Source organism: Hippocampus bargibanti, linkage group LG02 (genome assembly GCF_051943395.1).
Source record: "Hippocampus bargibanti isolate YZ-2025 linkage group LG02, ASM5194339v1, whole genome shotgun sequence".
Lineage (NCBI taxonomy): Eukaryota > Metazoa > Chordata > Actinopteri > Syngnathiformes > Syngnathidae > Hippocampus > Hippocampus bargibanti.
Genome location: NC_142735.1, coordinates 19382822 through 19407619, shown reverse-complemented (window position 1 = coordinate 19407619; position 24798 = coordinate 19382822). Strand labels below are relative to the sequence as shown.

Here is a 24798-nt window from a genome sequence, read left to right as displayed (position 1 = left end):
AACTCAAGCTTTATAGCTTTTCAACCAGAATTTTGAGACAAAAACAAATTCATGGAAATGAATACTCCAGACATAAAGCAAAATGGATTAAAGCAGTTTATTAAAGTTTCCATTTGTCGCTTCTCACTCAACTCGATGAGGACGAGGAAAGAAGGCGAAAACTACTTCTCAGGATCAACCCACGAATCAACAAAATCATCACGAAAATAACTGCTTTCTGCTCTCATCGCGTTAAGCTAAATTCTAAAATACTGTGTGACCCGCGGGACAGACTTCTCCAAATCATCAACAACATCACCAAAGGGGGACTGACTAGTAGCTGAAAGGGACAAAAAGATCAAAGAAATGAAGCTCAAGTACAAGCGGAGTGACGCCGAGCAAAGAAGAATCAAATCAAATACAATTCTGGAAAGCCCATGCAGCATTCATTCCAAATTCTCCTTCCACTCCGTATACTAGTCCACACTTTTGTTCTCACTAGTGCGCTAATTCAGCCCACCACTAGAGCGATTGTCTCAATAGGAGTGTTTTTCCACTACAAGTGCAACTTTCTGTCAACTACTTTACTAATATCTGACTAGTAACGATCTGGTTAAAAACAAGACTGGACATCAGCTCATCCCTCGTGAGGCAAAACTGTGGCTCCGTCTACTAGTACAACTACTACTACTACTAGTACAACTACTACTACTACTCAAGTGCTAGGTGTTACTTTTAAAATTTCATAGTACTATCAGTGAAGCAACCGATTCGTAGGATGTCACTCATAGCACTGAAATATCAATGATTGTCCACTTGGCTCATGTCGTCCTACGAGGATGCTTACACCGTCCTACTAGTGCACAAAAGTGTCCAACTGGAATGCTGGAAGCAGTCATTCATTCTGTTTGTGGATAGTCTTTCTTTGTCAGGATAAGCGAGGGTAATTTAATTAGTACATGGCAGTAAACGTTCATATTGTTTTGCAATCGCCCACGACTATTGGACACTTTGGCACAGTAGTACAACAAGTACATATGTTACGCGCTAGATCAAGGGGTATCAAACTCTTTTTAGTCATGGGCCACTTTGCGGTTACGTCAGCCTTAGGAGGGACAAATTAATGTGTAAACAACACAGTAGTATTATTTGTAAACAACAAATTGATGTATTACTAATTTTGACAACAGACAATTATTTTGTTTGTTCACATATTCAAGTGAGTGTAAACGTGATCCGAAAATGATTGCAAAAATGTCAAATGTGATTCATTACAGATGACATATTGGGTCAGATTATTGACGCACATGATCTACTTTGGTGGGCCACATAGAATGACATGGCGGGCCAGATCTGACCCCCGGGCCCACAGTTTGACTATCCCTTTAATCACGTCACACTTTGAAGCCGCCGTATCCTACAAGTGTGCTGAATAGTCTGATTCATGAGGACAAAGAGTTTACTGCTACACAAGTGAGCTAGTAGAATATCGAATGAACGCGGCAATTTCTCTCTCACGTACGCACGTCCACTTTCATGTAGTTAACATTCCATAAATCAATTCATCAAATGATTGGGATGTCATACTAGTTATGGTGGGGAAGGTTGAAGGACTAATATAAATGTATATAAACAAGGGAGAGATGAAAAAACATAAACGATGAAACAAGTAAAAGGATTATTATATCATCTTGCAGATAACTTTCACCCAGGCCCTGATATGCATTCAAAATGACTCGTAGCACCACGCCAAAGCATTTTTTTTAGCTTTTCTTTACCATTTTTTTCCTTTTCATTAAACGTGTGAAATGATTGAACAAAAACTGTACATGACCAGAAAATTAAATATACAAGCACAAAAAGAGAACAATTTGTGTACACACTACTAGCAATGTCATGCTAGTGTTTCATCTTGGCAGGAAGTGAAACCCCCCCAAAAAAGCGACAAGTAAAATGCATAGCAGTTTTTTTTAAGATGCCATGGTTTTAAAAAGCAACCAAAAGGTTCCAGTCGCGGCAGAAAATGGAAAAATAAATACATTTTTTTTCACATGATTGAGCTTGTTTTCTTCTTCTGAGCGACCCTGAGAGGTAACAGTTGTATGTCTTCTTTTTTGTCGTTATGTTTACTATTTTGTTTTTGAGATGAATTATGTGTAAAAGCCAGAACCCCCCCCCAAAAAAAAAAATCTAAACAAAAAAAAGTTTATGTACACTGTGACACTATGTTGAGGTGAGTGCGCCCCCTAAATGCCATGCATATGTAAATATTAGTGTTCCTTTGGTAAGGTTTTATATACACACACACACACACACAAATCTACATCCGCATCCATTTTTACAAAAATAAGTATAGAAAAATTGCTGATACAAATCTGAAAAATCCAACCCGTCGATGTAAAAAAAGAAAAGTAGCATCTCTATAATTCTCCAGCTATCTTGTATATTAAAGCTATAACCAATTTTTTTTTTTTCAAGTTAGCGAGGGTATGCGGCAAAATGTGAAAACCCTTCGTGATTTTTTTGTTTTTTTTTGTCATTGTTGCTTAAAATTTCCTTCAAAATTATTTGAATAAATCTGCATAGAGTGTCAATGGTTATGTGCAACGTGTGCATCATGTGACGAAATGTTTCAAACCAAAAAAAAATGCATTGATGGCTCTGGTCATATGTTAAGTGCTAACAAAGAAATGCAAAAAATATGACAAATTCAAAAATTTGGTAGGAACATTTGATAAAAAGCCAAACAATCACTTGCAGGGCAATTTCACCTCAAAGGCCCCAAAAACATCCCAACAACTTCATTTCATGAATTAGTTTTTTTTTTCATTTTCAAAAGAATCCTATTGCAAATCACATCTAAAGCGGGGTACACACGTGCCTATTCATTTTCAACATGTAGACCCCATCTTTTTGAAAAAATACAAATTCCAACAAACTCTTCCACTCTAAGCAGCCGTCTGCTGCAGTACCAAATGTGATCCCCCCCCCCCCCTGCACACAGGATTTTTTTTTTAAATGCTAATGCTAGGCTAACAGCTAGCCTATCTGGTAATCCAAGACATGTTTATGGTCTTGCCCTTTTGCGGCTGTTCTAACAAAGTGATATTTGCCATCATTAATATTGAACAGCATTTCACCGTTGTCTACACCACAAGTAAATCACTCAGGATAATCCTTTTAAAGATGTCGATTAATCAGGCCTTGAAGTTTTTTGAACATCAAAGATGTCACGTGTGAATGGGTATGGATATACCCTGATTATTGGACTCTGGAAATATTAAACATATTTCGCATTCAAGATTGTTGAACCAATCAGATGTCGACCCAAAACACCCCACATCAAAAGCTAATCTTTTAGAGAGAGTGGACAATCGCACCAATGACGACTACCATGGGAATGAACCATTCAGCTAAAGTGCCCATCATTACATTTCACGTCAATAGCGCGTCGTCTCCGTTTTGATCGTAGGCATCCAGATATTCCAATTGTGAATATTGAACCGGTTTAACATCCGCAACAGTCGGCGTGACTGTTTTAGAGTCGTAAATCTTCCGTACCGACACTCCACCTGCGAAGCAAGCCTTTGTTGGTTTGGTTTGGGAAAGGGACTGGTTTACCCCGCTGAACTGGTTTATACACCGCATGGATGTAACATCAAAAGGAAAAAAAAAAAAAACGACAGACATTGGCCAAATAGCAATTAGTGTTAAATCAAAAATCTATTTTTTTAAGAGTTATGTATCGTCTCGTGTGAGAAACAATTGTTGGCATTCTCGTTTTGTAGCGATTTGCAGGATCTTCTTCCTGCATGGAAACTGGCCATTTCTTCAACACACTTGCACACACACGCACAAGGCCTCCACCGAGAAGCCGACTGGGTACCGCATCCACCTGAAAAATGTTTGTGCGTAACATCTTGACAACATGCGGGCGGAGTTGAGGAAGTCTTGACGAAGAAAATGTCCAAGAAAATGGAGGAAGAAGGGGGAATGGCGGTGGCGTTGGCACGTAACTAGAGGCCAGTCCGCGTGATGATGCGGTAGGACTTTTGTCCTTTATGGGGAGGGCCGAGTCAGAGAGGCGGGGTCTCTTCTCCTAGAGAGAAACATGAGAAAGTTAAGCAACGCAGGGCTAAAATCAAAAAAGCATTTATATTCAAGAGAAGACTAAGGGCAGAAAGAAAATGGATCTACAAGACACCTTATTAAGTGAAGAAAAAAGGTCAAAAATACGAGTATATACAGGATATTTGATTCAGTCAGGAGGCCATTTTTATCCCCTTCAGAATAAGGGCAGACAATTACTAAAAAGGAAAATGAGGTAAATGGTGATTTTTATTTCTCAGGAAGGAGACAAATTTGCTTAAGAGAAGACTAAGGTTAGCGCAAAATTGAAAAACAAAAGAAATGCTGATATGACGTTTATCCAAGCGGAGACTGAGGTCAGAAAGAAACAATTAGCAAACTGTAATAAACATTGGTAAATAGTGGTGTTCACTTCTCAGTCGCGAGACAATTTGATCTGCGAGGAAAAATCATAAACACATTAAAAAGAATAGAAAATACGGGTTACTTTCTTGGTGAGGACACTATTTGAATCAAAGAGGAGACTATGGAGAGAAAGAAAATACAACGATGAAATGGCTAGTCAAGATAACTATGGGCCATCAACAAAAAACAGCAGGGGGTAAAGAAGGTAAATTAGGGTATTTGTTTTTTGGGGGGAATTCGACAAATTTGGGGAGATTAAGAAATAAAACAAAGCGTGATAGAAAGTAATTGTGTCCAAGAGTCAACTAAAAGTAGCACGAAAATGGCACACCGACAAAAGAAGGCAAATACTGTAGCTTATTCATGAGTACAGAAACAATTTGATTCGAGGGGAGACTAAGGGCAGTCCACCTACCTGACAAAGCCTTTAGCTGGGCACCCAGTTGTGGGCGGAGCCTTGCGTGGCGGCGGGCCCCGCGTAGCCCTGTCCGGTGGACAGGACGGGGTCAAAGTTGAAGTCGATGCCGTCTCCATCCATGAGGTCGCTGTTGATGATGTAATCCACGTCGCAGTCCAGGTTCTCTGTGAACATGTCCACGTCCAGGTCAGTGGGCAGCCGCTCCGGCGCCGCCTGGAAACAGGGCGGCGCCGCAAAGGGGGCCGGGCCCACGCCCGACAGGGCGTTGTGCTGCGGGGCGGCGTGCTGCGCTTTCAGACCAGGTATCTGCAGGGAGTCCGGGGGCATGCCGGACAGGATCATGCCCAGGGTAAGAGGAGCGTGCTGCTGCTGGTGGTGGTGGTGCAGCTGGTGCAGCTGGTGCTGCATTTGCGGCTGCAGGCCTGGAGGGCCCACCGCGTTGGACTCCAGGCCCTTCCCCAGGAGCAGTTGCGCCGGTTTGGGCCTGACGCCCACCACCGGGGAGCCCAAGCCCATGAGGCCCGCCGGGGCGGGCACGAGCGGCTCCACCTGCGCCATGACGACATCACTGGGAGGAGGAGAGTCGGAGGTGAGCAGCGCCTCCAGGCTGGAGGGCACGCGGGCGCCGTAGTTGAAGAGTGAGTTGCCAAAGGCGGGCGCGGCGTCCTTGCCGCCGGACGCCGCCGGCGCCGCCTGTGGCGTCGGCGCCTGCAGCTGATGGAAGGAGGGGAAGGACGAGGAGCCGCGCGGCAGCAGAGTGGCGGCGGACGGCAGCGGGGTGGGCGGGGCCGGCGGGGCAGTGCTGGGACTGGCGCCGCCCCGCCGGCTGCTCATGAGGCTCAGCCCGTCGATCAGATCCAGCTCCTCCATGAGGGTCTCGGCCAGGGTGGGCGTCAGGGCGCTGGCGGCGTAGCGGCCCAGCAGCCCGTCCTCGGGCAGATTGTCGTCGTCCTCCTGGCCCGGCGCGATGGGCGACAGGCGGCCGCTCAGGGTGCTGGCGTTGGAGCTGGTGCGCGGGCGGAAGGAAGTCCACATGTCGCCGTCGTCCAGGCTGCCGCGGGACGACGGGCTGCCGCTGTTCACGCCCCATTTGGGAAACTGCTGGGACGCGCCGGGGCTGTCGGCGCCGGTCGGCGCCGCCGGCGTGGCGCTGTCGCCTTGGAGCGCCGCGCCGGACTGCTTCTTGGTCTGCTTGGCGCGCATGCGGCTCTTCAGCAGCTTGCCGCTGTTGTCCATTGAAGCAGCGCGGCGGCGGGGGGCTTTGCCCGTTTTGCCCCCTTCGGGGTTGAGCATCCACCAGGAGCTCTTGCCCGTCGACTCATTGTGGACCCTCAGGAACTTGTTGTGCAGCGACAGATTGTGGCGGATGGAATTCTATGAACAATAAAAAAAGACATCAATCACACTTTTTAGGGAGCCCACTCTTACCGTGTTCACCCGCATATTTTTTAAGCAACTATGTCGAAGTGAGTTGCAGAGGTTCATGTCATGCTTTACTGTTATTTAATGACATTTTAGTGATATGGAATTATGCTGAAATGAGTTGAATGCTTCACGTCGAGCTGTGCTGCCATCTTATGACATCTTAGCTATGAACTACTATGTTACAGTGAGCTGAAGAGCTTGATGTAGTGTTTTACCGCCATCTGGTGACATCTTGTGGAAAGGAACTATGTCAAAGTGAGTTGAAGATCTTAATGGAGTGTTTTGCTGCCATTATGGGAAAAAGGGAACTATGTCGAATTGAGTTGAAGAAATTCATGTAGCGTCTTCCTGCCATCCAATTGCACATTAGCACAGAGGAACTATTTTGAAGTAAGTTGAGGAGGTTCGTGTGGCGCTTTGCTTTGCTGCCATTTTATGACATCTTAGCTCCAAGGAACTATGTTAACTCAGTCGTCACCATTCCCAAATTTATTCAGGAATTGAAAAGTGTGATGTGGAGCACCATTCCCGAATTTGTTCTGGTTTGGTTTTTCTTTGCTGTCGATAAAGCGCTAGTCAGACCTCTGGCAATGTTTTTCCCTTCCAAAAGGGGGCAGCATTTGCCTTTTGTCCATGTTAGCACTTTGTTCCAACTTCAGTTGTTGTTAAAGCGCTATATAAATCAATATGTATGTATTGTATTGCATTTTGTGCAATTGCCCCCATTTCGACCTTAGATAACTCCAGACCCATATAACTTAGGAAGTAACTTTTTTTCTGATGAAAGAATAGAGTCTCAGTTTTTTTACACTGCATTTAATGTTAATGTAGTCCTAAAACTCAATATTCTGTGCAATTTTTGAGTGAAAATTACAAAAACCCTGGTACTGGAGTGGACACATTTTTGAACATCGTCTAGCAGTGAAGGAGTTAAAGTGAGATCGAGGAGCTTCATATAAAGTTTTCTTGCCATCATGGGTAAAAGTAAATAAGTCAAATAGAGTTGAAGAAGTGCCTTGCTGCCATCCTATGGCATTTTAGTACCAAGGAACAATGTTGTGAGTCGAGGAGATTCGTGTCGTGCTATGCAGTTATCTTGTGGCAAATGTATCCCTTTTGGAGGAGGATGCATCAGATTCAAAAACATTATACATTTCCACGTAATACCTATCAAAATATGCAATCATGATTTTGGTTTTATTAGATGATTAACTTTTTTAACTATTTGCCAATAAAAACTGTTGTGGGTGGTGTCATCGATAGATTTTTACCGATTCCCCATTTGTGTCAACACAGTAAAAAGACGTTTTCTAACTTTGTTTCGTTTTCAATCTTTTTTCTCTCCTGTCAATAAAAAATGCATTAAAAAATCCCAATTTAGTTAAAAAAAGCAAATACCCTACTCATTTTTGTTCAAACCATCCAATATATATTCCCCTCCCCCCCCAAAAAAAAACAAAAGTATTTTTTGACCCATCAGTTGAGCAGCACTGTAATGGGACTGACCTTCCAGCCGGCCGAGCTGTTGCTGTCGCCCTTATCACGGAAGTAAGGCACCGTCTTGACCATCCACTCGTAGATCTGCGCTAACGTCAACCTCTTGTCGGGCGAGTTCTCAATGGCCTGGCTGATGAGGTCGGCATAGCTCTGGTTGCCCCATGCGTTGCGCCTGGACGAACCCTTGCGGGGTGTCACGCCGCCCACAATGGGGTCGGTCGCTGGTCCTGCCGCGGCGGCCGTCGCCTTTTCTGGTTCGGCCGCCGCGGCAGCATGCCGCGGCTGCAAATCCGACTTGTCATCATCGGCTGGAGGTGTCCCGGCGGCGGATTCGGCGCCGTCTGGGGTTTCCTGCTTCACAGCAGAGATGTCTGGCCGGGGTAGCGGCCATGTGCACGAGCGAGGCCGGCTCTGTGGCTCAAAATCTGGGTCAATGGGCGGTGCCGGTAACTCCTCCATGATGAGTCTCCTGTCCAACTCCACCTCTTGGCTGCTTCCACTCTACTCCAAAATACCAGAACTACTTACAAGCCTCCAAATGTTTTTTTTTTTTTTATCCCGGGAAGAAAAACAACAATATTCTGAGAGTAAACACTAGGGGGCTATTAAAAAAAAGATTTAATAATCTGGGCACACCAATAGCTCCAGTTAATCCTCAGATTGGAGATTAGGGAACCCAAATAATCTCCTTAATACTAACTATCATAAACCTTCTGATTTATATTGAAGGAGGGAACGGGAGCTCCTTTGTTTGAAATCATAGTAGCGGATTTCCCTTATGCAAGCCAAAAAAACTCATTACTTTTGGAGTAAATCATGAAAACTACTTTTAAATTCCGCACAGTCCTTTTAGGAGTGGGGAGTTTTATAGTAAACGGAATAGTTTGTAAACAAAGTGATGGGAACCTGTGTTGCCAATTCAATTTCCGCTTGAGTACAATAAATTAGACAAAAAAACATACAAATAAAATGCAGGGGGCAGGGACTCAAACGACCCTTACGATTTGACACTAACAGTCCAGTCAGGGCTCAAAATGAATAATAACCACCACCACACCGATTTAACCACTAGTGCGGAAAAAAAGTACGAAAAGGTGGTGTGATTGATGTGGAAAAAAATGGGAGGGAGAATTTTACTTACTAACTGTACGCGACTACAAGAGTCTCATCCAAGGAGCAGTGTTTTTAGGTGTGCACAATCCGCCACATGTCGCCATGTGTCCACTCGTGGCGCCGCACACGATGCCACCCGAGGCGGTTACAAAACACCTCCGACTCCGCCGCCGAGGCCCCGGAGCTCGTTGGACCGGGCTTCTTTCTCCCACGACGTGTTCGTGTGAACTTTCAACAAGAGGCCGTATCAAGAAAGCCCGTTCAGGGGCGGCGGTAGCGGCGTCTCGTGCTCCTTGAGGGAAGCTCCCAACTTGTTGGGAAAACAAGCCCCCCCCCCGATCACGTTAGCCGCTGAAGCTGCTGCTACTCCGGAGTTTGCAACGCGCCGAAAAGTCCGCCGAGAGCCGCCCAAAACTCGCGCAAAGTGGCTGTTTGGATCCGGTGACGCCTCGGTTGGAAGTTGTGGTCGTCCCGGGGGTCTGAAGATGCTGCCCCCGCGTGTCTTGAATAGTTTGTTTGCGTTTGTTTTGTTTTGACTCGATGCGAAGACTCCCTTCTGACGTCTGTTTACCAATGTCAAGTAAAACGTACTGCGCATGCGCCCAGGTGCATTCTGGGAAAGGGAGTCATTCAACCTGGAACCGCGGCAGTAAACAAAACCTGAGCCGTTTATAGCGCCTTACGTAACCGTTCCAGGTACATACAGTCCACGCGGGCCAATTAGGCATTAACCACAGGTCATCGGCCAAATGTTGTACTCAAGTAAGAGTCCTGTTATTTTTGAAACTAACTTAAGAGCTAATTTTGCTGTAAAATTGTAGAGCAACATCACCAAAGTAAAATTAAAAAGTCTTCTTCTTTTCCTTTCGGCATTTCCCTTCAAGGGGTCGCGAATCAGTATCCTCCATCTTCAGAGGTTTCATTCGCACATTTGTTTTGTCCAGGCTTTTACGTCGGATGCCCTTCCTGACACAACCCTCTGTATTTATCCGGGCTTGGGACCGGCACAAGAATACACTGTCTTGTGTCCCCTTGTGGCAAAGTAAAACTGGAAAGCTGTCTTCCAAATTATTACTTGAGTCAGTATTCCCTGAAAATACATTTTAGAAGAGGATAAAATTATGTGTCTCCCGGTCATTTTAATTGAGTACATTGTTTCTTACATAAACAATAAATGCAAGTGTCAATACATGTTGAAAGAAAAGTAAATACTTAAGTAGAGTACAGACACCTGAAAATGCACCTGAAAAGTTTTGCATCACTCAATATATCACGTTCATGCGGTTGATTCACCAAGTCAACCCCACAAATATTTTAAGTTGGCGATTGTATGGGAAGGCACAAAATGTGCTCATGTTGGTTATTGTTTACCTGGCTGACAACAACGTGCTCTGTTCTTTTCGCTGTTTTATTGTTCTATTTATCATTATTGAAGTAGATAAACAGAAAGTGTGGAAATAACATGTAAGACAAAGTAATATGTATGATACGATGATCTATTACATTCACAACCTAAAATTAATCTGATGGGGTTTTTTTCTTCCTTGTTGATCACTTGTGTGATAATTAACATATTGTTCCAGTTACAATGAAACATACAAAGTACTGTGCAGTGCAAATTATGTGTGTTTGTTACTGATCTTTCACTCTTGGTTGAATAAAAAAACACACCTTGCTTTGATAGGAAGCCGGATGACTTATTAAACTGAGAATCTTTGCGTCCGTTCCTCCAATGTTTCCCGTACAGTACAATGGGATGTGGAAAGCTTTTTCCCCATACACTTGTGTAGGTTAATTTAATTTTGCTGGTAATGTGAATGAGCAGAAAATGCACAGACGTATCAAAATAAAAAAGGTTGTTAATTGAACCACAAAAAAAATGTCAAAAGAGTTTCACTATTGGGATTCTGTTTTGCATTGCTGTCAAGAAAAAGTCCCCCAAAATGCGTATTTTTACTAAAGACATGTTCAAAATTGAGTTTTTATCCATGCAATATACATTTTTAAATGTGTACAGTACAGCAAAATGAATGAAGTCACAAAACATTGATCTTGGTTTCACTCCCTGGTGCTTTCTACTATCTTTGTAGCTGCTTTTTTGGCATATGATAGCTGTGCATATTAAGCGCTTTGTTGCAGCTTCAGCTGTTGTTAAAGCGCTATATAAATCAATATGTATTGTATTGTTTTTTAAAGGTGCAGGAACATAGTGGTGTGAAGTACAATACAATTCAAGTTCTTACTACTACTCTGGAACTCACTTCCTCCCAACATTCGTAACATTCGATGCTGATAGAGAAGTACAGAGAAGGTCAGAAGGAATTGCATTGTGTCTTTGTAGATCTGGAGAAAGCGTATGACAGGGTGCCCAGAGAAGAGCTGTGGCATTGCATGAGGAAGTCTGGAGTGACGGAAAAGTATGTCAGAGCAGTGCAAGACATGTATCATGACTGTAAGACAGTTGTGAGATGTGCTGTCGGTGTGACTGAGGAATTCAAGGTGGAGGTGGGACTCCACCAGGGGACAGATCTTCTTATTAGCTATGTCGATGGACAGGCTGACAGACGATGTTGGACAAGAATCACCTTGGACCATGATGTTTGCAGATGACATTGTGATCTGTAGCGAGAACAGGGAACAGGTGGCGGAGAAGCCAGTGATGTTGAGATATGCCCTGGAAAGGAGAGGAATGAAGATGGTTTGTGAATGAGAGTGATCCAAGTGCAAGAGTGATGCTACAGGGAGAAGAGGTAAAGAAGGTGGGGGATTTTAAGTACTTGGTGTCAACTGTCCAGAGCAATGGAAAAGAGGTGAAGAAGCGTGTCCAGGCAGGCTGGAGCGGCTGCAGAAAAATGTCGGGTGTGATGTGTGATAGAAGGGTTTCAGCTAGGATGAAAGGAAAAGTGTATAAAACAGTGGTGAGACCAGTCATGATGTTTGGACTGGAGACAGTGCCACTGAAGAAAAGACAGGAAGCAGAGCTGGAGGTAGCAGAGCTGAAGATGTTGAGGTTTTCTTTGAGAGTGACCAGGTTGGATAGGATCAGGAATGAGTACATTAGAGGGACAACTCATATTAGAGGCTTTGGAGAGAAAGTCAGAGAGGCCAGACTGAGATGGTTTGGACATGTCCAGAGGAGAGAAACCGACTATATCGGCAGAAAGATGCTGAGCCTTGAACTGCCAGGCAGGAGACCGAGAGGAAGACCGAAGAGGAGGTTTATGGATGTGGTCAAAGAGGACATGAAGGTAGCTGGTGTGAGAGAAGAGGATGCACAAAACCCGGATAGATGGAGGACATTGATTCGCTGTGGCGACCCCTGAGGGGAAAAGCCGAAAGGAAAAGAAGAAGACTAGCGTATATATTTTCTGATAACTCTATTTCCTCCTTAAATTTGGAAGAATATATTTTCTTCCCTCCATATTTTTCCACCTCTGCCAATCATCGTACGATTCTGTCAATGTTGTTCATGAATGAACGGTCGTCGTGCAGAAACGTCATTTCCCAGGGTGTATTGCGGCTGTTTTGTGTGTTTACAATCAGCTGACATCCGGCGTCTTCCCGTCCATTAGCCGACGAGTTCCACAGTCAGCCTTGACAATCTGTACTCGATATTTCCCCCCGAGAGAGAAGAGCTACTCGATGATTCTTCCACGCTGCTGAATGCGCATTTTGACCGCCGTCGTCAAATGCAGGTGAGCTAGACTTAAGTAAATGGACGGCGTATATTTTGCACTTAGCCACTTAGCTTCCTAATAGCCAGCGGCGGCGGGTTTGGCGTAAGCTAATGCTAACTTTAGCTAAATCACCCCCCTTCCTTTTCCGCACTTCGATGGGTTCGATCTTGTCAGTCACACTGACAGATTTGATGTCAAATTGAGGTAGAACGAGCACTTGATATCACGACGCCGTCGTCCACACAATTGATGCCGAGTAGTTGCGTCGCTTGTAAAAGGTTGATAAAAACGTCGTCGTGTTGTTTGTTGCCAGGGCTCTGGCCCCGTCTGCTGCATCTGAAGCACACCCGTCCTGCCTCCTCTCTGCTCCGGCTACTCTGCCTCGTCGCCTCGCTGAGTTATGAGCACCCAACGGGACCTTGACATGGTCAGTCAGTCTCACTAATACTTATTACAATGACCTCGGGAATTCGCAAAGGCATCCTTTGGCCAACGTTTCGCACATTTGATCACAATGACGAAATATGGACAAAAATGTCGAAGTGCTCCCGAATAGCTTCACGAGTGAAGAAACCGTTCAGTCATTTAAGTTTGGGAAACAGACGTACATCTGTGTCATCAGATTCATAATCTGAATTATGTACAGTAAATTTAACAGCTCCAAAGTATTATTAATTAACACTTTGAATATAAAATGTATATTAATTAAAGTCAACGTCCAAAATCAGCCACAAATTCTGTCGCAAAACCTCACTGAGACGCATCGGGGTCACCAGGACCAGCCAGGTCAGGTAGCAGCATCCAATGCCAGCCAATCATTTTCAAGGAATCACCTGTGAAAATTAGATGTCCTTCATTAAAAGTCCTCCCGTGTGTCATATTATTGCAAATAGCAAGTTCATCTGATTCATTGGAAAAAAAAAAAACGTGCAACGTTATTTTGGCCAGTGTGGGGCAGTTCACTTGATCACTCTGACAAAATGCATCAGCACTTTTTAGCAATCAGTTAGGATTAAATCATAATGTTCGACACCACTCCCAATCGTACAATTTTTCATGTCTTTGAATGCAACCATCCCGAGGCTCCAAAACAAGGTCTTAGAGCCTCTACATCTGAAAAACACGATCGTCCCTCACCCGATTTTATGTCCGCTCATGCCTTTCAATGCTCAAGTCTTTCAATATCATAATGACGGCTATGAACTTGAAGTTGTAAAAAATAAACTGCAAGGACGAAGAATATCATCGTCAGGAAGCACTTGTCATTGATAAAATTCATGGTTGGAAATGGTGGCATGAACCTTTGTGGTGGATCAAAGTAACCTCGATGGACATGCCTCAAAAAATGTATCAACGAAATGACCAATTTACATTAAAATTGACTAAAGCGGGAAAGAGATATAATAAAAATGCTCATATGGGTTTTCAAAAATGCTTGTTGTCACCTTTTTTGGGGGGTGAGGGAAGTTGCCTTCTCTAAATTTGGCAAATGTCAGCCTATTCTAATGCCTATACTTGGTCTTCGAAGGAGTTTCCAAGACGCAATTAAAACAAGGACACGTGTTGTTATGTCGTTTGTTGTGGTGTTGAGTTGGAAGGCGCCTCTTGCTGACAAAGGGAAATGTGGTAAAAAAAAACAAAAACAACAACAATCAGCTCTCAAAATACGCAATCAAGAATGTGGCTTGTTTAGCGTGACCACTTCCGACAGGCAGGGTAAAGCGAATAAACAGATTGAATGATTTTCGCCGCCTTGTCTACACTTGTAGTTCAGATTTGTGGAGTGTCATTTTTGAAAATGATATTCTGTGAGTTAATTTGTTTCCAAGAGACTGGATGTAATTTAAATTAGAGATGGGACAGGATTCAATCAAAATGAAACATTATTGATAATAATGAAACCAGCCTATTCTAGCTTTCAATACTTTATATTGTGAATATATTTGGCCCGAAAAAGACTCCATAAATACTGCTTGGCAACACCAGCTAAACTTAACTCCTCCCAGTGATAGACTTACAGGTTTATAGCAACAGTTGAAACGCATCACATCAAAAGATTTCCATGACAACAATTCGCTTTTTCAAACTGTGACACAGATTTTTAGTGCCATTTTGTGGCACAATCAAGCCCATAATATGTCACACCCCTGGCAAATGTTGACTTAGTTACTTTTGTTCTACCGGTAAGTCTTCTCTTGATTGGAAATGACAAAGGGCGTTTGTTAGAAGACAATATGAGGATGGGAGTGGAAAAAAAACATTCCTTCGCTTTAGTTGTTGACATTAAAAAAATAAATAAATAAATATAGTATGTCCGGAAGTATTTACCTTTTATAAATTCATAATGTCCATTCCCAAAGCGCATTTATTTATTTATTTGTATTTATTTAACTGGGTATAATTTTTTCACGTTTATTTATTTATCTTTGTATTTAACTGTTTATTTTTTTGTTCATTTATTTATTTATGTATATTTATTTATTTATTGTTTATTTGTTTAATTATTTATGTGTACTTATTCATTTATTTATTTTCATGTATTTATTTATTCATCTGGGTTCATTTTATTTATAGTTTTATTTATTTATTTAGTGTTTTATTTGTTTATTTATGTAGTTATTTTTGTGGTTATCCGTGTATTTTGTCATTTATTTATTTATTTATTTATTTATGTATTTACGTGACTTCGTTTGGGGAGCAAACTTCCACATTTTTTACAGATTATTACTGAGGAACACAGCAATGAAATGACAATTTCTATATTTTTAAGACTGTTGTGAAGTCAAACAAATAAGATTATTGATTTTACATATATTTCCTACGATACAGAATAGACATAACATGACAGGTCACTTCTCCTCGCTGACGGTAACTGCAAACCGAACTTGATTCATTCATGGTTATGTGGCTTGTTTTGGTGGATGTGCGGGTGGACGCGGGTCCAGGGTAACGGATTAACCAATGCCCGTAAACACTTCACTGAGACAGTGACTGCTTCCCGCGTGAACGCCATCTGTCTAATCTCTGTTAAAACATTGCCCTACTTTCTTTTAAAGGTTGCGACGGCCATTGATTGTACCCCTGGCCGGCGCTAAATCCTATTCCCGAATTGGCAATACACACACGCCCTCACTCACACAGATCAATGCGAAATATGTTCAGTTGTAGCGGCGGCTAAATAAGCAACCTCACGGATGTCACATGTAAACACATGGATATGATTAAGAGGAAGAATCTTTTCTTCCTCAAATCTGAACTTGGGTGCTTTTGTATGGTAAAACAAGAACGAGTGTGTCTCCTATTGGGAGTCAATTCACAAAATAAGAAAAAAAAAATGCATTAATTTTTTTATCAGGGTGCGTTGAAATGTTTTTTTCCTCACGGCGGTGCCGGATATATATATAGGGTCGAAACTACCAGAAAGACTTTAGTTTGCTGACAAAGCATCTTTGATAAAAAGCGAAACGTCCGACACCTTCAAAGAAGTACAGATCACGGCTGAAGAAACCTTTTCATCGATGGACCACTCTTGTACGACTGAGAGCTTACACAGACGCCTCTTTTTTTTTGGTTATGTTTTCATCAAGGTCAATCTCTGCTGCATTTTTTGAAAGCGGAATTCAGGGTGTTGAACTCACTGAGTGAACGCTGGCGCGAATGGCTGCCGCCGCTCACCGGCAGGAAAAAAAAGATATCCCATGACTGTAAGTGTCCTTGAGAGATTTGAAAGGCGCTTAGAAATTAAATGTATTATTGTTATGTTTAGAAAGGGGCAGTCTTTGTGTGCCCCGCGATTGGCTGGCAACCAATTCAGGGTGTCCCCCGCCTCGTGCCCAAAGACAGCTGGGATAGGCTCCGGCGACCCTAATGAGGAATAAACGGTACGGAAAATGGATGATTAAAATGTGGAAGCATCAAGCGAATATTAGTGTAGAAAAGCTGGCTTGTGTGTGAAGGCTCATCGAGGCTTTTTTTTTTTTTTTTTTTGTATAATTGTATTCAGACAAACACATTGTGATGTATGATAGAAGGGTTTCAGCTAGGATGAAAGGAAAAGTGTATAAAACCGTGGTGAGACCAGCCATGATGTTTGGACTGGAGACAGTGCCACTGAAGAAAAGACAGGAAGCAGAGCTGGAGGTAGCAGAGCTGAAGATGTTGAGGTTTTCTTTGGGAGTGACCAGGTTGGATAGGAACAGGAATGAGTACATTAGAGGGAAAACTCATATTAAAGGCTTTGGAGAGAAAGTCAGAGAGGCCAGACTGAGATGGTTTGGACATGTCCAGAGGAGAGAGACCGACTATATCGGCAGAAAGATGCTGAGCCTTGAACTGCCAGGCAGGAGACCGAGAGGAAGACCGAAGAGGAGGTTTATGGATGCGGTCAAAGAGGACATGAAGGTAGCTGGTGTGAGAGAAGAGGATGCACAAAACCGGGATAGATGGAGGACATTGATTCGCTGTGGCGACCCCTGAAGGGAAAAGCCGAAAGGAAAAGAAGAAGATAAACACATTAAAAACTTGAAAATTGTGAAGGTTTGATGTATTGGGCACACAAAAGAGAGGTTTTGTTCCCCCGAAACAGGTGCATTCATCTTTAACTCATTCACTCCCATTCCCGAATTTAATTGAAAATATGACGTGGATGCCATTCCCGAAATTGTTCGGGTTTACTTTGGGGGGGGGGGGGCTATAAAGCACTGGTCAGACATCTGTCAATGTTTTTCCCTCCCACGAGGGGGCAGCATTTGCCTTTTGTACAACCGCCCCCATTTCAATCTCAGATAACTCCAGACCTGTATAAATTAAGAATTAACTATTTTTTTCTGATGAAAGAAGAGTGTCTAAGGTTTCTTACGCTGCATTGTATGTTTGTGTAGTCCTAAAACTCAATATTCTGTGGGTCCTGGAATTTGACTGAAAATGACAAAAACCCTGGCACTTGGAGTGGACACATTTTTGTACAGTGAATGAGTTAATGATGTCGCACACTGTACAATTCATAAGCATGACGCAATAGCTAAAACAGTTGTTTTTTTTTTTAAATGTTATTTTTTAGGAAAATGTAAGACTATCAAGAGCGACTAAGCCTTTGAGAGCCCCGCAAGCTCCTCATTATCACGATTAAAAAAAAAAAGTCATTTCTAACAGCATTTGAAGGATTTGATGTGCCGGCCCTTTGGATTGGAGAACCTGAAGGACGCTGTGCATGCAACGTGTTGCCACAGGAAACGGGGCAGATTGGAGGTTGTTTTTATTTGATGGCGGATGAAAAGGGGGGCACGGGGAGGGGAAGCTTGTTAATATGACATGGGTATGTAAACCCCGCTTTGAGGTTATTCGGTTCAGTGTTGCAGGGGGTCGTATTTGTAAACAGATCAAGAGAGCGGGATTGCCCTGCCTTGACGTCACACCTCGTGGTGAAGTCTTTGTTCTTCTCACCTCTCATCTCTTTCATTGTAGAACCGATTTAACAGTTGGGATGAAATCATCCATTGTTCTTCTTCCCCCTCCAAGTGCGCAGGAAAACCCTACTTTGAACCATATTTGTTGATATGATGAAGTGGTTTGACAACTAGGAAATAATGGGAATAGAATTCATAGCGGGTAAAACGTTCTTAACTCGCAAAGCCGCAATATAGAGACCAATAGGAGAAGAAAATGAAAATAGTTTCTCGAAAATCTCACCCATTTAAAACAGCAAAATGAATTCTCACACATTTATTTTTGAAACTACAGTTCCAACCAAGTGATTATATTATTTTTAACTCATTCATTGCCAGACAATGTGCAAAAATGTGTCCACTCCAGTGCCACGGTTTTTGTCATTGTCACTTGAATTCCAGCACCCACAGAATACTGACTTTTAGGACCACATAAACATTCATTGCAGTGTAAGAAACCTTAGACTCTCTTTTCATCAGAAAAAAAGAGTTCATTCCTAAATTACACGGGTTTGGAGTTATATCAGCTTGAAATGGGGGCAGCTGTACAAAATGCAATACAATACATACATACAGATTGATATAGCGCTTAAACAACAGCTGAAGCTGTAACAAAGCGCTAACATGGACAAAAGGCAAATGGGAATGGAAAAAACATGGCCAGTGGTCTGACCAGCGCTTTATCGGAACCCCCCCCCCCCCCCCCCCCCCCCCCCCAAAAAAAAAAAAAACCCCGAAACCTGAACTAATTCAGGAATGCCGCTTCGTGTCATATTTTCGATTGCATTTCATATCTTGTCTGTCCTTATCTTTTGGCTGCCTCATTGATTTCCACTCAATCCAAATCTTACACAACACAAACAATGAGACAGAGTGCTTTCTGATCACGTGGTTGGATTTGCATACACCCCTGTTGAAACAATCCCGTCATTGCTGTTCTCAATTTCTCATCAAAATAATGATTAAAAAAAAAACATTTTCAAATAGGTGTCCCCGGTATATTTTTAGTTCTTTGTTTTAGCATGTTGCATAGTGGTCCCCACAATCCCCTCCATACACACGAACGCACACACCCTCCCTTCTTTACTACGCCCTGGCCATGCAAATTTAATAAGATGGCCCGGAGCTGTCTGGGACACCTGCGGTTAGCGCATTAGACCGACAGACAGACGGAGGGATGCATGGGAGCTGGCCGCCCCTCCGGCCCCGCCCCCTTCTCTCCGACGGCGTCTGGCAAACGCCGCTCACTTGGCGCGCGGCGTCCGAAGGCAGGGGATCGGCTGCGGGTCTAAATCTCATTTGAGCGGAATGCCCGTCAACTCGTGTCGCCTCGTGCCGGCCGAGGTTAGAGGAGGTGGACCCGTTCGGCCGGAGATGACGATGGTGTTGATAACCAATTGATGTTTTGATGTCTCAGGTGCACCTTCGCCTCATCCTGGTCAGCGGGAAAACGCAGGACTTCACATTTTCGCCAAACGACTCGGCCACGGACATCGCCAAACACGTCTTTGAAAACTGGCCCACGGGTGAGCTTCTTGGTTGACTTGATCACCCCCCCCCCAAACTCAAGTTATGCCACGGGGGCAAGTTAGTAAGACATTTACTGTCAGGTCGCGGTTTCAGCGTCAGTGTTTACCCAAGGCCACAATATTACAGGTACCAACCATGACAGTGCTGCTCACAGTTTTCTTCACTGACTGTATATCAATTATGGTAGATTAGATTAGATTCCATCAATTTTATTGGTCTCACAATGTATAATACACAAGCGTCAAAGTCATTTTTTGCCGCAGTCCACATTGTAGTACGGTTTACATGGGACAGTTTGAAATAAAATGATATGGCGGGCCAGATTTGGCCCTCTGGCCTTGACTTTGACACCAGTGGTCTAATAAATATATATATATATATATATATATATATATATATATATATATATATATATATATATATATATATATATATATATATATATATATATATATATATATATATATATATATATATATACAGTAAAGTCTCGTTATATCGATATCGGATATATGGATAGTCCCGGTTATATCGATACTATTTCTATGCACGCACGGAGAAAATTACATGCAAACAGGGTCGGATATATCGATAGTCCCGGTTATATCAATATTTTTTCGGACTCCCTTGAATATCGATATAACGAGACTTTACTGTATGTATATATATATATATATCAGCCTACCAGTCTTATTGACCAAAATGCACAGACCGTATCAAGGTGCTATTGAGGTTGCTAGTTAACTCATTCACTGCCATTCCAGAATTTATTGGGGAATTGAAAATATGACGTCGAGCACCATTCCCAAATGTGTTCAGGTTTTGGTTTTTCTTGCGCGGGGATGTCGAGAAAGCGCTGGTCAGACCTCTGGCAACGTTTTCCCCTCCCACGAGGGGGCAGCATTTGCCTTTTGTACAGCTGCCCCCATTTCAAGCACAGATAACTACAGACCCATATAATTTAGGAATGAACTCTTTTTTTTCTCATGAAAGAAGAGTCTGAGGTTTCTTGCGCTGCTTTGATTTTTAATGTAGTCCTCAAACTCAATATTCTGTGGGTCCTGCAATTTGAGTGAAAATGACAAAACCCCTGGCAATGGAGTGGACACGTTTTAGTACATTGTCTGGCAGTGAATGAGTTAATTAAAAATTGCACAAGTAGTCAGTGAATGGGATCAATCCACATTGGAATAATTTAAAAGGGATCAATTTAAGTGTTTTTTTTTTTCAAATGGGGGCTTAGATATTTTTTTTAAATGATAGAATGTTTTGATTGTATCACATTTGTAAAATATGTTCTGGTGTTCCTGGTTTTGGGCCAGCAACAGTGTAGTTCAGGTGGCCTGATACTGACAGTTTGTTTTTTCCCTAAACTTGAAGTTGAGTTGTTTGAAGGCGTGCACAATATCTTTATGAATTATACGAGCTGTTGGAAGAGTGATTCAATTTCCACAGAGCAATTTATACTGTAACTGTCGTCACTCCCAATTTTTCTTTGTCCCTCCAGGATGGGAGGAGGAGCAGGTCAGCAGCCCAAGTATACTGCGCCTCATCTTCCAGGGACGCTTTCTTCACGGCAACGTGACCCTCGGAGGTGAGACTCCCACTTGATTTCTTCCACGGCGAGACTAGACTATCCCGTCGTCTCCTCAGCCGTTTCCCTGTTCCTTATCAACAGTCGAGAGGTGACCGAATCTCTGTTTTGTTTCTTCCAGCATTGAAACTGCCGCCGGGCCGGACCACCGTCATGCACCTGGTTGCCAGGGAAACGCTTCCAGAGCCCAACTCTCATGGTGAGCACACAAAATAGACACCTGAGCTAAGCGTCCATAACGCCGTGCTGGATTTAAATCCCAGGTTGACTCGCTGTCGTCAAACCAACTTCCTCGCTGCCGGTCTTGACTTGATCTCATTTCCTTATTTGCACCCTCCTGGGTGCTTTTTTCCTCGGTTCAACCTGATCTCACCTCACTGGAGATGTCATCCCTTGATGAGAGGCACCGTATATACCAGTTTGCTAAGTTAAATTGATGAGAATGAGTTTCAGCCCATTTTATAAATGAAAGGTATTGTTATTTTTCAATCAAGAAAAGCGATAGAGGCATTTTTCAACACTTGGAATGTTTCCATGATTTCTCTGACATTTTTCTGCCCCAAAAATGATGGGGGAATTGACCTAAAAATCAGCCCAATTACTTATTTTTTTTTAAGTGCTTTAGGGTGCATCAGAAACTCAATTTGAATGTGCAAATAGAAATTAGGTAAACATATTATGCACAGTGGTTTCATGTACTGTACATTTCACGCCTATCCTAATTTTTTTGTCATTATGTACACACAACAATGATATTACAATGTTTTTTCATGTTGCATTTGAAATTTCCCTCCTAAATGCTGCACCTGGCCTTTTTTTACTTTGCCGGTTCTTAATCAAATTAATGTATTCATTCAATCATTGCTGAGGAAATGATTACATTTCCCGTATGAGATCAATAATCTATTATTATTATTATTCACATAACTATCAAGCTTCTACTTGCTTACCTCTCAACATATACGTTTTTCCCTGTATTTTATTCATTTTTTTTATCATTTCAAAAAATGTATGGCGTACTACAACTTTTATACAGTTTGACGTAGCCAACGACAATGCTAGTATTCTCAATCGTATATATATTTTTATCGCTACGTACGGTCGCATTAATAAAAGCATAATGTGCGTTTGGCCGGTAATATGCATTTCCGCCGTTTTTTTTATCATTTCGAATAATGTATGTACGGCGTACTGCAACTTTTATACAGGGATTGTAATCATTTTAAGGACAGCTATTAGCCAAGGTTGACAGGTATGCACTTGACATTTAAAGGACAACCGACATCATTTTTTTGTTTCCTAACTGACATCAGAAAAACGTTATCTAGCATCTAAAATACCCAAAACACGCAGGCTGATATTTTTAGTCAATTAAAAAACACCAATAAAAATGACTTAGTGTCCCAAAACTACTTCAAAATGACCTCAGAAAGTTTCAGTTTCAGAACGTCCCGCCCCCTTGTTCGTGACGTCACGCAGAGACCTCTTGCCTTGCTCAAGAATCAAAACAACGGCTTCAGATTCGGAGAAGATGCTTTCTTGTTACTCATCCAGTTATGAATATGATTCATATAGTTCTGAAGAGTAAAGCATAAATGTTTGCAATCGATTAAACAAGTCCTCCCGTGTCATTTTGAGGTGTCTGGACTGCAATGTAGCATCCCAGAAAATGCACAAGATGGCGCCCAAGCTCCGTTGGAAATGGGCTGATTCGTCTGCTGGGAATTTGTGTCAACTAGTATCAAATAGTAGTCTTGGTGCAACACACGATTCACCATTGCGTTATTTATGTGTTCTCCTTCTAATTTCACCATCAACACAAAGTTTTCAGACCATACAAAGTACCCAAAATGCATTGTGTGTCGCTTTCTCGGTCATGGGGCGTTCCAGACGTGATGTCACATCTGGAATCGTCACCAACTCAAAAACAAGACTTCCTGAATATTCAGCGCGAGTCTTAAAACAAATATAGTTATAAGCTGTGGAATCTTTGTAAAATACGCTTTGTAGAAGTCATTTGAAGTGATTTTACAAATGATGGACACAACTTGTCCGGAGGCGTCGGTTGTCCTTTAAGAATATTTCATTACAGGGAAAATTCCATCAAAAACAATGTTAGCCATTCATGAATTTTCATCATCAATCTTACTTCTTCTCTGTGTTTTTTTAGGTCAAAGAAACAGAGAAAAAACCACAGAGAGCAATTGCTGTCTCCTCTTGTAAGGAAAGCGCCCTTCCCCGACACCCTGATATAAATACATTATATGCTATCAGCACACATACACACACAGAAACATACACATGTGCGTCCTCCTCTGGTCAATGGTGGACTAAAAATCACTGGAAGTCTAGTTGATGTTTTTGTTTTTGGTCCTGTCGCCTTTTTTGTGCCTACATCATCATGCTTAACTCTAAACATTTCAGCATTTGTACCCTCACTGAACTGCTGGACACCCCCTCGCCCACCGCACTCCTACACACACGCACGCGAGCACACACACACACACACACACACACACACACACACACACACACACACACACACACACACACACACACACACACACACACCTGAATCGAGCCCGGTTGCTTTTTTAAATAATTTTTTTGTGGCTACCCAGCTCTGACTGAACGCTGTTAACCCCGTAATGCAATGCACTTAACCCTGTTTCATGGCAAGTGTGTGTTGTTGTTCATCCTGCGCCTCCCGTCTCCCTCGTCCACGGAAATTATTTTTCCGCAAAACGGAACTAGTGCCATGTTTTTCATCCCACCTTTCTGCCTCAGCACCGGTGGCATCTATGCCATGGAAATGTTTTTTTTCTTCGTTCAGACCAACGGAAAAAGGGGCAAAAGAGACTTGAGGAAAGAAAAAAGGAAAAAGGGTCGGCCTCGTTGGCGTGAAAAGGGAACACGCTGTGTACCCCTCGGGGTCACGGCGGGCCAGTCGAGCCGAAAGTTGAAGTGGGATTCTTTCGGGGTGACAAAAGGAGATTGTGGATTCACCCTCCTTGTTCATTTGAATGCTGTCTCTACTTCTCGTTTGCCTTTTATCGTGGAATCCAGTAATATCCTTAATATTGAAATTGAAATATATCAATTTTTATCTTGTGTATAGATATTTGTGTGTGAGTGCGTGTGTATGATTGACGCTTGGTGGGCGGGGGTGAACGTCACCGAGGGAGCGGTGATGAGCTTTGCTACCAGGTGGGAAAACATTTAACTGTTTTACGTTTACGAGTGCCCTTTGCGTTGTGATTTTTTTCTTTTTTTTTGTCTTATCAGTGTCACTGCTATGAACTCTAGTCCGTTTGAATTCATGTACAAACTAACACGCAAAGTGGGCTCTCTGCGCTTGTATGATAAAGTTGATCAATCTTGAAATAAGGTAAATGCGCCCCACTTTTTATTCTGGAGAAAAGCTTGAACGGATGCCTAATGTCTCTCCTCATGTCATCTGTTTTATACACGATGTACTTTAATAGGCTGTCTTTGAAATGGTTGACTTTTGGTGTTCTAAGTATTAAGATGAACCTCTGGATTTAATGGCATATTGTATAGAAGTGTGAATATTAATAATAATAATGAATTCTGTCTGAAATAAATTCCTCTCACCCATGTAGAAAA

General features: G+C 42.6%; 2 protein-coding genes across 3 annotated transcripts; one reads left to right on the top strand and one right to left on the bottom strand.

Moving 5' to 3' along the window:
* Positions 1 to 83: 83 nt before the first annotated feature.
* On the bottom strand, positions 84 to 9749 carry foxo4 (forkhead box O4). Its single transcript, XM_088989862.1, has 4 exons — positions 8955 to 9749; positions 7823 to 8314; positions 4889 to 6265; positions 84 to 4078 (listed from the first exon to the last, which is right to left on the bottom strand). Exons 2-3 carry the CDS (start codon positions 8270 to 8272, stop codon positions 4901 to 4903), a joined length of 1815 nt encoding a protein of 604 aa, XP_088845988.1. The 5' UTR covers positions 8273 to 8314; positions 8955 to 9749; the 3' UTR covers positions 84 to 4078; positions 4889 to 4900.
* A 2713-nt stretch (positions 9750 to 12462) lies between these two features.
* On the top strand, positions 12463 to 24798 carry ubl3b (ubiquitin-like 3b). 2 transcript variants are annotated; one of them, XM_088989861.1, is made up of 6 exons: positions 12463 to 12621; positions 12917 to 13030; positions 19465 to 19573; positions 21085 to 21171; positions 21293 to 21370; positions 23342 to 24798. In XM_088989861.1, exons 2-6 carry the CDS (start codon positions 13004 to 13006, stop codon positions 23392 to 23394), a joined length of 354 nt encoding a protein of 117 aa, XP_088845987.1. In that variant the 5' UTR covers positions 12463 to 12621; positions 12917 to 13003; the 3' UTR covers positions 23395 to 24798. The 2 variants fall into 2 exon arrangements, with proteins under 2 accessions (XP_088845987.1, XP_088845985.1); XM_088989859.1 differs by lacking the exons at positions 12463 to 12621; positions 12917 to 13030 and adding an exon at positions 18920 to 19391.